At 38.5% G+C, this 14,254-nt stretch overlaps 1 protein-coding gene across 1 annotated transcript in view; it reads left to right on the top strand.

Annotated features, from left to right (window-relative positions):
- Nucleotides 1-14,254, top strand: part of adamts9 (ADAM metallopeptidase with thrombospondin type 1 motif, 9) — a 108,738-nt gene that overhangs the window by 26,775 nt on the left and 67,709 nt on the right. Inside the window, exons 9-17 of the mRNA XM_037532547.1 lie at nt 651-797; nt 2,013-2,154; nt 4,122-4,226; nt 5,679-5,824; nt 7,915-8,096; nt 9,203-9,339; nt 9,927-10,044; nt 10,739-10,834; nt 13,699-13,865. Of these exons, the coding sequence (XP_037388444.1) occupies nt 651-797; nt 2,013-2,154; nt 4,122-4,226; nt 5,679-5,824; nt 7,915-8,096; nt 9,203-9,339; nt 9,927-10,044; nt 10,739-10,834; nt 13,699-13,865 (1,240 nt within the window). The remainder of the gene's footprint in view (nt 1-650; nt 798-2,012; nt 2,155-4,121; nt 4,227-5,678; nt 5,825-7,914; nt 8,097-9,202; nt 9,340-9,926; nt 10,045-10,738; nt 10,835-13,698; nt 13,866-14,254) is intronic.

The raw sequence follows: 14,254 nt of genomic DNA, 5'->3' as shown, positions 1-14,254 counted from the left end.
TCAAATTGATGGGTGATGTAATTTTAAACCCTTATAATAGAAGAAGCTGAGCTAACAATTTTTCCAAAAATCTGGGCTATAAACTATAAACAGATGGTGTCTCTTCAGTGATCTGCTCTGTAAAAATGACTTTTATAAAACAATACAAAGACTGTCTAAGATTTTTGGCTTTCAGCAATAAATTGTAACCATAGAGCAATGTGTGTATAATCCTAAAACACATTTTCTGTTAATTTAAGGGGAGCTTTTACAAAAAGTAAATAAATAAATTTAAAAATGCATTTATTTCATGCAGTTACTGAATCATTTGCCTTGTGATTTGGTCAGGTAAATTCAGATGGAATAAAACAAAATATACAATATAGAATATATCTTATAGAATAAGAGGTTAAAAAGAAATTTTGCATTAAAGTATACTTTAACAAATCATTGTGGTTTTCTATTTTTCATAACGCTAACTCACAATCATAAGTGCATGTTACCTGTTAGCTTAGTAGCTCAAATGCAAACCTTGAGCAGACTTTGGCCGCCAAACATGTCTCAGCTTACTGACTGTATTTATTAAGTTTGGGGCAAACTATTGCTTTAAATAGAGTCCACTTTGTATATTAGTCAGTGATACGTGTGCCTGTGCATGTTTTATTCTGCAGGTTCAACATGCCCCATGATGACAATGATAAATGTAAGGAGGACGGGGTTAAGAATCAGCAGCATGTGATGGCTCCCACGCTTAACTACTACACCAACCCCTGGATGTGGTCCAAATGTAGCAGGAAATACATCACAGAGTTCCTCGAGTACGTATTCCATTATGCTCCACACAAGGACACAGTCCCAGCTTCCTGTACTGTGTTGTTGTTTCTGTAAGGCAGATAAGGCTCAATACAATCGGAAGTCACTGCAGCATGTTTGTGAGGTCATTTGAAATCCAACCTAATGACTACCATTCGTCTGTTATATATAGTTATATATATAGTTGGATTTGGTACCTAAATTCAGTTGATCTTCCTTTCTTCTGAATCACTAGATTATAAAACAAACAAAGGGAAATGAAGATTTTTCAAGACTTCTGCATTAAGTCTTTAAGATGTAAACAAAGCTGTTCTGTGGTTTGAGGTGAAATGCTTAGTTCTTTAAAAGCCGTAGTCAGAACTGTTCCCATTGGTGGTGATAGGAACCAGACGTCTGAACCATTTAATGACACTAAAAGCTCCCTTAAGGAAAGTTATTACATGAAATGGTTAAGTATTATCGCTGTTGTTGGAAGAAAACATCGTATCTCAAATATGGTAACTTTACAAGAGAAGGAAAAACTTGCTTTGCTTTTAATGTAAGTCGATGGAACCAGACATTTTTCCAAGTCATTTTGGGCCGTTTTTTTCATCCATTCATTATGGAATTTATGCACACTGTAAAGGACAACAGGTATTTTCAAATGATGTCAAAAATGGAAAAATGATAAAAATGGAAATACAAGGTTTTCTTCTGACAGCAGCAATATACTGCCTGATGCCTCAGATAGTTACGATAGTTTTGTGATAAATGTTTGGCTTGAAGCATATTTGTTACAATGCATTGATGGTGGAGACGCTACATGCGTGGCGTTCAAAGGCAACATGGTCCCATGTAAAGCTTTTTTTTCCAGGTGTACTACTATTTTACAATTATCAACACTACATATAAAACTCAAAAGACATCTGTTGGTTCACTGCCCATTTTGGGCAGTAAATCAAATGGCTGTAGACACCGTGACACCTGGTTCCTCAGTAGTTTTAAGAAGTCAGAGTCGTTAAGTTTCTCTACAGCACATTTCACTTCACTCTCACTGACTTGGTTTACATCGCAATGGCTGAATTATGCAGACACTTTGAAAAATCGGTGGCATTCCACTCTAACCATGACATGCAGAATAGATAGGTTCACCTCATGCTCAAGCTGCGTTTCTGTGTCTTGTTTGTCTCCTGTTTGATTTGTTTCTTTCTTGAAGTCGTCTTTTGATCATTTTATATTAGCACAGGGTATGGGGAGTGTTTACTCGACGAGCCCGTATCTAGGCCATACGCTCTGTCCCAGCAGCTGCCCGGACGGATATACAATGTCAATAAACAGTGTGAACTCATATTTGGGCCTGGGACGCAGGTGTGCCCATATATGGTAAGAAAATGTTGCCTTTACTCTGATTATGCCTTTAAGTTTCTAAAAACTAGAACTGACCCAAATGGACAAAAGGTGAACTTATGGTTTTAGTTCTAGTTCATTTTCCAACTCATTGAGAGACCATCTTTGTAATTTTATGTCTTTTTGTTTGTTTTACGTGTAAAAGTCTAGCCTGGCTAATCAGCCGTCTTGCTTACTGGTTATATTAAATTAACACTAGTCCTTACATGAAGTAATATGGCCTGATATTCTGCTCCTACACAATTCCGTGATTGTCCATAATGGTCCATAATCATGTGTAGAATCGAACAAAGCTTATATTTATCTCTGCACTGAGTGTTAAAATATAAGCATGTGTTCTGTGGAAATGAGCATACATGCTAATATTATTAGTTAGATTATGTCGGAGGTTCCCAGTCTTTTCCAAGTCAAGGTCCACCTGTTTATCAGAAAGCGTGAAGTCCCACAGGAACATTTTCCTTTAAAGAATCATTTTGGGAAACTTTCAACGCAGCAGATTTCGAGTGCCACAACATGCAGAGTGTTTGACTAAACATTAAACCTCAACAGGTGAGGTGAATGTAGTGTTGTTGTATACCTGAAATCAGGCAGAACGGTGGCGAATTAAGCTAAATTTACTACAGCAGAACTCTGGAATTTCCGGCTTCCAACTATCGCAGATCATAAGCTGTCTAGCTGGCTAGTTGATGCTTTAAATGATGGCCTGAAATGACAGAGCTAGCTAGCACACTAATATTTGAATACCTTTAAGCTTTTCACCTCTTTGAGTCCACCAGTGGTTTCAAAACGCACTTCGTCATATTCTTCATAGCTTTCATATTTCATAAGTTACATTCAAAAAGGTATGTGTCGTATGAGGCTGTAACTGTCTTCTCTCCAGTCAAATAGACGGATAATGTCATTTTAAACACTTATAATAAAAGAAGCTGAATTCACAGTTTTTGTTTCTACTGAAATTCGACCCATTTTCAACCACAAATCTGGGATATAAATTATAAACAGATGGGGTCTCTTCAGTGATCTGCTCAGTAAAAATGACTTTTATAAAATAATACAAAGAGCATCTGAGATTTTTGGCTTTCAGCAGTAAATTGTAAGCATAGAGCAATATGTGTGACCATAAAACACATTTTCTATTCATTTGAGATGAGCTTTTACAAAAATAAATAAATAAATAATTATGAGTGTGTGTGTGTGTGTGTGTGTGTGTGTGTGTGTGTATATATATGTGTGTGTGTATATGTAAGATGTATCTTAAGGTGAAAGTAAAATTTGAGACTATAAGAGCTTTGTGGTGGACTCTTTGGGTGGGCTGTTTCATTTTTGCACTATTCGGCTGAATTTCATTAACGAAGAAAAAACGTTTTCTGACGAGGTTAGTGCTGCTAATAATGCTAGCTAGATGTATATATTAGCCTCAAGCTCAATGACTAGCAGTCAAGATTTGTTAAGCGCTGAAGGGATTTCTAGTGATTACGCGATGTACTTGCGTAATGCATGCTGGGTATTGTAGTAAAATAACATCGACAGACGAAAACACAACAATGATAAAGAATTGTGAATTCTCTCAAACTGATGAGGCAGCTCCTCCACATAAAAAATAGACATGTACTAAACATGGTAGATGTTTATTAGATGTTTAGAGATTTAGACCGAAATGCCTCTTTAAGCGTTCTTCATGCTCATGCACACCCGGAGAGTTGGAGAAGAGCTATTTTGGCTTCTGAATCAAAACACGGGTTACATAACATCTTTAAACTACAGCCAGAGTAGTATATGGCAGTGATGCTCAGTGTGTTTGTGTAAAGGGTACTGTGTGTGTGTGTGTGTGTGTGTGTGAGAGAGAGAGAGAGAGAGAGAGATATTATGAGAGATGGTTACCTAATGATTGTATGCATAGACATGAAGGACTATCTGTGAGTGTTGATGTGGATGTTCTCCAGACGCAGTGTCGAAGGCTGTGGTGCACCAGCCCAGAGGGTGCTCAGCGGGGCTGCCGAACCCAGCACATGCCCTGGGCTGACGGGACCGACTGCGCTCCTGGAAAGGCTAGTGTTGCATTTAATGGCACCATTACAATGAACAAACATACACAAACAAACACACAAGCTGTCAAACCAAGGTAACTAAGTGTGACTGTAGTAGCCTCTGTTGTTAGAGTACATCAACTCAGCGATTCTTGATTGAGATTTCTATGTGGGGGTTGAGTAGTTTCCCCTCTCATCTGGTGGGCTTAGAGGAAGTTGACTTTCAGTGTTTCTCGCAAGTTAGGATCCCCCTGCTTTATTTACATGCAGTATTTGAAACCAGAACACCTCATAATTCAGAACAGTCTGCTGTTGGATGTTGTCATGCTTGTAAAGAAGAAACAGATCCTCTGCCATCACGTTTCTGTTGAATCTCAAAGTTAGAGCACATTTAATATTTTATGTTTTACATATTTTTTTACAATATGTTAAAATAAATAGAAATTGTGCACTGAAGTTTGCATAATGCCATATTTAACTTTCTTGTAGGAGATGTATAAACATATTTCACTTAGAAATACACAGTGGGGTCCACAATCTGAGACCACTTTGGAAAATTAGGATTGTTTTCATTTAATCTTGCAAATAAACAGCAAGTTATAGAGGTTAGTTTAGAAGTTTTAGTAAGCGGAAATATCCTAGATTCTACACTGTTTCCATCTCACCTTTCAGATTTAAGCAAATTTGTGACATTGATGTTGAGGCCATTAGACAGAAAAGGTCCGGTTTAAAATTTTTTTTTTTAGTCTCATTCCTTCCATTGAAGCTCGTTGTCTGATGACTCTATAGGTAGTTTTGTCACTCTTAGTGAAAATCGAGAAAGAAAAAGTTAGAAGTTATATGCAGTTGTGCATATATGCACAGTTTTTCACACCTGATTCAACTCTTAAACTAATAGCCAATGTCTTCAGTATTGTAAGACTTCTGGACAGCCAATCAATGACCTGTTTGACCTGATTCTCCTTGGATTTTTCTGGGTTTTGGTTCTGTAAAAAAAGAATTGAATTCCTGGATACAAACTGGCCTGGAATATGAGGCATTTCTTAATACATTAAGAAATGCCTTGGATTCCGGGCCAGTTTGTATCCAGATTCCGGACCAGTTTGTTTCTAGGATTCCAGGCCAGTTTGTATAAAGGAATTCAATTCTTAATGCATTAAGAAATGACTTGGAAATCAATTCTAAATGCATTAAGAAATGCCTCGGATTCAGGGCCAGTTTGTCAGAATAATCCAAGGAGAGTTCTGGACTAGATTGTCTCATAAGTAGTCTATGACATGTCTACATATTGCAGGGCTGGGCGATTGTCAAACTGGTGCTACAACAAAAATAGACCCCATGAAACAAAGCAGTAGTATGGTAATTGATAACTGGTCACCAACTGGAATAACTAGAAAACCTGCGAAATGTAAAAGTTGTGAAACCCCTGCTGGACACTCGTCTAATCTGTCTTCCTCTCTTTTTTGTGAACAGCACTGCAAACATGGCCTGTGCATCCCAAAGGAGCATGACTCCATGCCAGTAGAAGGAGCATGGGGTGTTTGGAGTCCCTTTGGCTCCTGCTCACGCACCTGCGGAGGGGGTATTAAGATTGCCATCCGGGACTGCAACCGACCCCTGTAAGACCTGCATGACCTTTTATAGGCTTGGTTTACTGTACAGGTTGGAGTCCTGGGCTACACAGCATTCTGAAAGGAGATTATTCATTGGAGGAAAAATGTAGTCCAGGACTAGGCTTAATCCCTGTGTGGGTGTCTTGTGTCTCATCTGAGAACAAAGCTGCTCCTTAAAGTTCACCCTGATAAATGAGAAGAGCAAAGCCCCTGCTTAGAGCAACTCTGCACTGAATCCATCCACTCTGTGATCTCCTAAGTCTTAGTCATTAACACAGTCTGACAGGTTGAAAAGTGCTTTATGTTTTTTGTTATGTCTAATAACTGTAGTAGTTGGTGATATGGCCAAACCATAAAATCATTTTAGATGGTTAAACAAACCTATTTTTATAGGCTAAACGTAGCTTATTATTCTAAGATGTCCCTTTTTAATTATAACCATTTTTAACAAATTTACAAGTAAATGTACATTTGAAAAATTTTACTTTGCAAATGGTAAATATATTGTTGTTTAACAGTCTCTAAACAAGTGGACCACTGCTCATGTCACAGACTAGACAGTGGGGGGTGATGGGGTTAATAAATGGGTTAACATTAGGATGGTTTGCACTCTCTGTACATCACATTACCTGCACGTATTTGTGGAATACAGGGATAGCATTTATGATTAAACTCGTATCTGAGGAAGACTTTTTTTTTTACCGTACTTGCATAATTCAGTTAGTTCAGGTTGCTAAGCAATGACACTAGCCACTTTAAGCTGCTGGGACTGCTGGAAGTATTTGCTCATGTCAAAAGCACTTGGAAAAATATTTGGGTCTGCTTCATAGCTGTGGTGATGAACCAATCACAGCTGTGATGTTATTCTGAATAACAAACTCCCTCTTGTGTTCTATTGCTTGATTATAGATGTGTTCACAAACTTCCTTTAAAAATAAGGGTTTCTAAATGGCTCTTTGCTTGGGTGAACAGTTTTGGGAAAGCCTTTAATTGGGACAATGGCTGGGACAAATTGACTGGCAGACTGTAGACCAGCCTTCGTACTGTACGATGGTAACAGTATGAGCTTTCTCTGAGCACAGCTGTGCATTCTCTCTGCTCTCTGGGGACGACAGAGCAAGTATTAACATTCAATCTGTAGCCTGCTAGCAAGGCCATTACAAACCGTCCCTTAGGGCCCCTAAGCCACAACGGGCCCCACAAGTATGTCTGTAATTTTTGTGTTGTTTTTGTCTATCATAATCATTTGCAATCACACTGTAATTTATTTGTGTTCATTTATATAATTTTATCTGGTATTCTAAAATAAGTAGTTTATTCATGTAGACATTAAAAGAATTTATGAACCACTTTTCATCCTCGCTTTGAGAACAACATGATTGAGGGGCGAGGAGGATTTAGGCACCTCCATATGTTCAGAAATAGCCCTCCCCTCTAGCCTCTTCAGCCACGAGATGGTATTAAAAGGACAACCCCTACTGAAGTCAACTTAAAGGGGAATTTTTACATTCAATTTAAATTCAGTGGCTGTGATGAAAACAAAGTCATTCAGAGTGTTTTAATGTTAAATGCTGTAAATTAGAGAAACCTATAGACTTTAGATATCTTCACAGCGCTGATGATAGGAACTACAATTACAATTACAATATCTACAATGCAAATATAGACATTTTATTTACTATGAAAAACACCCAGTGAACCTACATATCTCTTTGAGTTATGTGTCTGGATATCTTACTTGATGACCATAAAATTGTGGTAAATCTGGGCTGTGATGATCCGCATACCTCTCTACCATCAAAACAATGTCTAAATTGAACATTGAACTCATAACTATTTCATGAAATAACTTTACCTTTTAAACTCTTTAGACGTCTGGTTATCTAGAATGGAGCATTTCACATCAAACCACTTTGAATGACTATGACTTTAATGACTTTAAATGTTAAGAACTTGTAGTGTAATAGCTTTTGGTTAATTAATTCTGGGTAAAGAGCACAGTTTATAACGGCAAATAGGTAAAAAAGATACAATTTTAAAATATAGCGGTCTTATTCATTTCACACTGCTGTGTGTGTGTTTGTCTCTTTGTTCAGGCCCAGAAATGGGGGTAAGTACTGCGTTGGACGTAGGAAGAAGTTCCGCTCCTGCAACTCTGAGCCATGTTCTAAGCAGGACCAAGACTTCAGAGAGGAGCAGTGTGCCGCCTTCAACGGGCGCCACTTCAACATCAACGGTCTACCTCCAAACGTACGCTGGGTGCCCAAGTACAGCGGCAGTAAGTGGCCTTTGTTTTTTAGCTTTGATTTAATGACAAGACTGTGAGATTAAGGTTCGGTCTTTTTGGCAGTTGGTCCATATTTATCTGCTTTTGAAGGGAGCTAGTTCTACATGTGAGGGTTAGGATTAGGTTTTGGGTTGAGGTTAAGGTTACGGTTATGATTAGGGCCAGGGTGAAAGTTAGCATTAGGTTTTGAGTTTAGGTTAGGTTTAGGATTAGGATGTGGGTGAGGGTTAGGATTAGGTTTTGGGTTGAGGTTAAATTAGGGTTAGGATTAGGATTTGAGTTGAGGTTATGGTCAGGGTTAGGATTAGGGCTAGCGTGAGGGTTAGGATTAGGTTTTGGGTTTAGGTCAGGGTTAGGATTAGGGCCAAGGTGAGAGATAGGTTAAGGTTACGGTTAGGATTAGGGCCAGGGTGAGGATTAGGTTTAGGATTTGGGTTGAGGTTTAGGTTAGGGTTAGGATTAGGGCCAGGGTTAGGGTTAGAATTAGGTTTTGGGTGTAGGTTAGGGTTAGGATTAGAGCCAGGGTTAGGATCAGGTTTTGATTAAGGTTGGTAAGGTTGGGTTTTGCATAAAGAAAGTAACATATTAACAACACATCCACTTAATGTAATTAATGTATCACCAGAACATCTACAAGATACTTCACTGATATATTGTTGATGTGTTACTGATAATCTGTGAAGAGTTTATTAATCATCTACAAAGGACCACTCCAAATAAAGTGGTACATTTACAGCATTTGGCAGACGCTCTTATCCAGAGCGACTTACAATGTGATCATTTTACACAGGCAGGCAAAGGCAGTGTTAGGAGTCTTGCCCAAGGACTCTTATTGGTATAGTGTAGGGTGTTTGCCCAGGGGGATTGAACCCCAGCCTACAGCCTGGAAAGCAGAGATGTTAACCACTACACTATACCAACCACATGGTACCGCTTTAGTAGCTGCACAAGATAAATTGTCTAATGAAAGGTTCAAGATAGGGGTACCTAATAAAACCTCACTAGAAAAAAAAGCTGCAAATAATTTTCTGTGGTCAGAGTTCGTTTCTGAAAATGACCCAGTGTCTGTTTTTCCATTTTTCAATGTGTTGCTTTAGTTCTAATGAAGGATCGCTGTAAGCTCTTCTGCAGAGTGGCCGGCAGCACAGCCTACTATCAGCTCAGGGACCGCGTCATCGACGGCACGCCATGTGGCCCCGATACCAACGACATATGTGTGCAGGGCTTGTGCAGGGTGCGTAGTGCTGATTTAAGATGAGTATTTTCTACCAAACAGTGAAGCAGCATAACATCGCTGACATTACCTAATAACATTGGCGGCACATAATATTGTGTATATAATTGAAATTATGCAAAATTTCTTCCAAAAAGTATGCAAGTTGTATGCAAAAGTTGGGGCCCCTCTGGTCAAATGACATTGTGTTGGTTATTGTTGACGTAGTGAAAATAAGCTACCACATCCTCTACAGAGGGCACACATAAGCACATTTTAATGCACATCTACTGTATATATGCAGAATTTTGACATTTTAGAAAAAAATAAAACAATATATGGCTTGTGCAAAGGTTATAGCACATTTGATATGTAAAAAAAAAAAATTCGAACATATCAGATTTACTTATTTTCACTTAGAAAATGAACAAAACGTCATTTGACTGGGAGCGTTCAGACTTTATACACATGCAGTTTTAGATTTATTCTTCATTAATGTTGAGAACACCATAAATCGTATGCTACACTGTGGTAGAACACAATTTATGAGGTTTTGTGTGAACGACGAGACCGAGTTCATTCTCTTCCATATTTGCACTCTTCTGCAGCAAGCAGGATGTGACCATGTTTTGAACTCCAAGGCCAGGAGAGATAAATGCGGAGTGTGTGGGGGAGACAACTCCTCCTGCAAGACTGTGGCAGGCACATTCAACACAGTGCACTATGGTATGTTTACTTCAGAAGTATTCGGTTGAATCGAATGTAATTGGGTTTACTTTGGTTCAGATCAGTTTATCTTGTCTCTTCAATGCAGTCAGGCCTATTAACAATATAATATCTACAGTTTTAGCCTGATTTTGTCACCTTGTGATGTTTTCACTGGTTTATAAGCACTGTAAACATGAATTCATGTCACATGCCTGCATTGAAGGGCAACCAGTTTAAATTAAATTTGTGCCTAATAATGTTATTAAGATGTAAAGTCCTTTAGAGTGATTTGATGTGAAATGCTCCCTTCTAGAGAAACTTAGCAATTGGTGATAGGAACCAGACATCTTTCATGTATTATCTGCTGCCACTGAGAGTGTGAAGTCAGCATTTTGCAATAGTTTTGAGATAAAATTTTGACTTTTGATACATGCAGGGCATTGTGAGGCAAAATATTACCCAAACAAAATGTATTTTATTGTATTTTATTCAGATCTACTACTATCCTACTATACACTGCATAGTCATTATGGGTAATAAATAAAAAGGCTATTTTTGCAGCGACCCCTGGTTCCTATCATAATCACTGTAAAGAAACTGGTCACCAAAACTTTCTGAATGACTTGCATCTCGATGGTCGAATCATCTTGAACTTTTGAGACATAGATAGCATAAAGTGCTGAGATTTCATTTGGTCATCTCTGTCCTCTAGGTTACAATGTAGTGGTGCGTATCCCCAGCGGTGCTACTAATATCGATGTGCGACAGCACAGCTACTCAGGAAAACCACAGGATGATAACTACCTCGGTGAGTCAACCTCAGAGAAATGTGAACCTTCACTTGGTGAATCATTCGCCTATAGTTAAACGATATTCCCAACAGGTGCAGCCAAATGAATGAGTCTTAAAATACATGAAAGTGACTCTCGGGTCCCCAGAAAGTCAGACAAAGTTCATTTGTCTGAAATTACATTTTACTAAGTAATTATTAAAGTGTCTTTCATTTATGTGGTCGTAGATTTCCGGTTACAAACAGGCCTTATATCTGAATATCTGAAGTCTATAGGTCATGCATAAGCATTAAGCAATGCTTGAGCTTGTACTGACATGATGTTCTTAACTAGGCCTTAGAAGTTACATTACTTGATTAATAACACTGTTATAAATGAAACAAATCGCTGCTGTCGGAAAAAACCTTGCATCTCAATTTTTGTCGTTTTCCAGTTTTTGACATAATTTGAAAATGCCTGCTGGCCTTTACATTATGTGCAAATTTCATGATGAGTCGACCAAAAGAAACTTCTGGTTCCATTCACTTGCATTAAAATTGAAGTATGTTTTTTGCTTCTCCTGTAAAGCTGTAATTTTGCAGATACGAGGTTTTGTTCTGACAACAGTGAAATGTTTGTCACTTTAGTATAAGTGCGTCTGTGCCCTATTATAAGTCAATACCATACCGTTTTCTCCAGGAAACATCTTATATCATCTCACGAATGCTAACAATGTGGTAATGAATGCTTACGTCTTGTATTTTCAGTGCATTATTCAATGCTAATGAATGCGTTTGGAAGTAGCCTTCAAATATTGTCACCTAGTTTTAAACCATCATTCTCTCTGTGATTCCTTGTTATTTTAAAAGCCTTCAATTCTCCATCGTGCAATTCCCAGTGCTGGTTTAACACCTGTAGATTTAAATGAACTCTTAACAATGTTCATTTATGTCCAGCTGGACTTCATTCCACACTCTAAGGTGTTAATTCAACAGTGAGGGCTTTCAGCACGGAGTGGCATGCGATTGGTTCCAGACGTTTCTCACGAAGTAAAAAGTGCCCAGCTGACAGTGCTGCAGTCTAGTCGACTGTCTGCCATCGTGTGACACGTGAGAGGCTGCACGAGTCGTTGCAAGGAGCTTGGTTGGAAGGAGCTTTTATTTGGGGGAAGGGGCAAAGATCGCTTGCAGCCGGTGGTCTGAAAAGCAAGAGCAGCTAAGGCTGAGAGTGTGCCGAACACATGCTTGCGTGTTAATGGTCTGGAACTTTTCGGAAGCCTTGGGGGGAAGACCTTGTCCTCAGCTTGTAGCTTGAGTAGGTCATTGTGCCCCGGAGATGACAGCAGTGTATGTGCATGTGTTTCAGCTTGAGTACATGTATTTAGCCCCATGTGGGGACTTGATATGCCCGTGATGAACGAAAGCATGGACATTATGTTATTGGTAGGGCCTTTGTCTAGTCCTTATGAGGATAGGTGATAGTCTACCTTTAGTTTACCTTACACAGTAGCCATAAAACACAGTTTGCGCTGTTTTGAAGGACCCTCAGTTGAACTATACAGTATATTTTTTCCTCAATAATGTTGATCATTGAGTATGTTGAAAAATGTGTGATTTAGAAAACAGGCAGTGAATTAGATCCTCATTTATATGGTTAAAAAGCATTTTAATTATGATTAAATGCATCTTTTTATTATTGCAGCAGTAATGGACAGTTTTTTAGTATGCAAAAAAGCATTGCTGTCCATTTTCTCTCAAGATAGCCATCTTTATGGACACATCTGAATTGTTTTTAACAGCAGAAGATTCTCACTCCTTATTACTCTCTAGCAGCCACATCATTTCACACATAGCGAGACAACCGTGTCGCAGTTGATCTAATAACAGAGTTACAGGGGAAAAAATGATTTTGATTATGATTCTCAGCTGAAAATGTCTGAATCGATTTCCGTTATTCCAGGAATTGCCACTAGGGGACCTGCAGAAAGTTTCTTTTAATTTTATGCTATTTTTTACACTGCCATATCGTGAAGCTGCATTTGCATGTATGAAAGTAGTATATACATGAATACTATATAAATAGTGTATATATATATAAATATATACACATATAATACATATATATACATACATAATACATATATAATAGTGTATATGTATAAATTTTAGCAATTTTTAGAGACAGTAATACAGAAGCCAATGGAAATGTCCAACAAAGACATAAATACAAAGTTTATTATGTGTGTGTTTATTCGATGGTCCCTGCACACAGATGGGGGAAAAAAGGGGATGGATTGTGGGAAGGGGCTAGGCTCTGTGATGTGTGAAATGGTGAGGAAAGTAACGCAGGAAATAAGCTACATAATCGCATTAGTGTGAATCTGTGCACTAGACTGACTGCGGCACAGGAAGACTCGGCCCCTCTGAGGAATGCTGCACTACTTTAACCCAATTAGCTTCATCTTCCCTCTCAATCGCCAGACCTTACAATCAATGAAAACATTCACCGTTTCTGGGAGGCCAACGCATAAATGTGTAGTCAGACAAATTTAGTTTGCAGTAAGTGGTTAATCCCTCAGAGCTTTTACTTAAGACTTAAAAGCTCTTTCTAATAGTTTATCTGTCCCAAACAGAAACTGAGCACTCAAGTCAGGACATGACGACTGTGACCACCTGTTTCAACCTAAGTTGATCTTGGACTTCATTAGACTTAGTCTCGGTCCGAGAGTTTATGCAGTTGACTAGTTTTTCACACTGGATAAAGGCTAAAGTTGGATCAAGTTACGCTGCCAATTCTCTACTTAAAGTCCTTTTTAATCCAGGACTTAATCTGTGTCCAGAAATCTGGCCTATTGAGTTTTCATATAATTCCAGAGTAACATCCCTCTGTCTTTGCTCCACAGCTGTGGCCAACAGTCGTGGAGAATATTTACTCAATGGAGATTTTGTGGTCAGCATGTTTAAAAGGGAAATCAAAGTAGGGAACGCCGTTATAGAGTACAGCGGCTCTGACCACATTATCGAGAGAATCAACTGCACTGACCGCATCGAGGAGGAGATCACTGTCCAGGTAAGGATACCAAATTCCTGCCATTTCTTTTATGATGGGTCATAAATCAAAATGGACTTTAACTTGGTGAAAGTTTCAAGGGTGTTTCCTGGCTATGTCATTAAATCATTAAACACTGTTTAAGGGAAAATCTACATGTAATATGCCAATAAAGTTTAGACACTACCCTTCGTTCACTTTATATCCCGTCAGAATGGCCATCAAGTACAAGTACATTTTTCAGTAGATATTTATTTTTGGCGTACTTTGAAAGAACCGGTTGTCCTTTACATTGTGTGTAAATGTAAGAGTAGGTTTTTTCTTTCTCCTGTAAAGTTACCATTTTGAAGATACAAGGTTTTGTTCCGACAACAGCGATATACACACATAAACAGTGTCACTAAGCGCAG

Source organism: Pygocentrus nattereri, chromosome 21, assembly GCF_015220715.1.
Source record: "Pygocentrus nattereri isolate fPygNat1 chromosome 21, fPygNat1.pri, whole genome shotgun sequence".
Classification (NCBI taxonomy): Eukaryota; Metazoa; Chordata; class Actinopteri; order Characiformes; family Serrasalmidae; genus Pygocentrus; species Pygocentrus nattereri.
The sequence above is the reverse complement of the archived record's forward strand: the minus strand, read 5'-3'. Positions and strand labels throughout refer to the sequence as shown.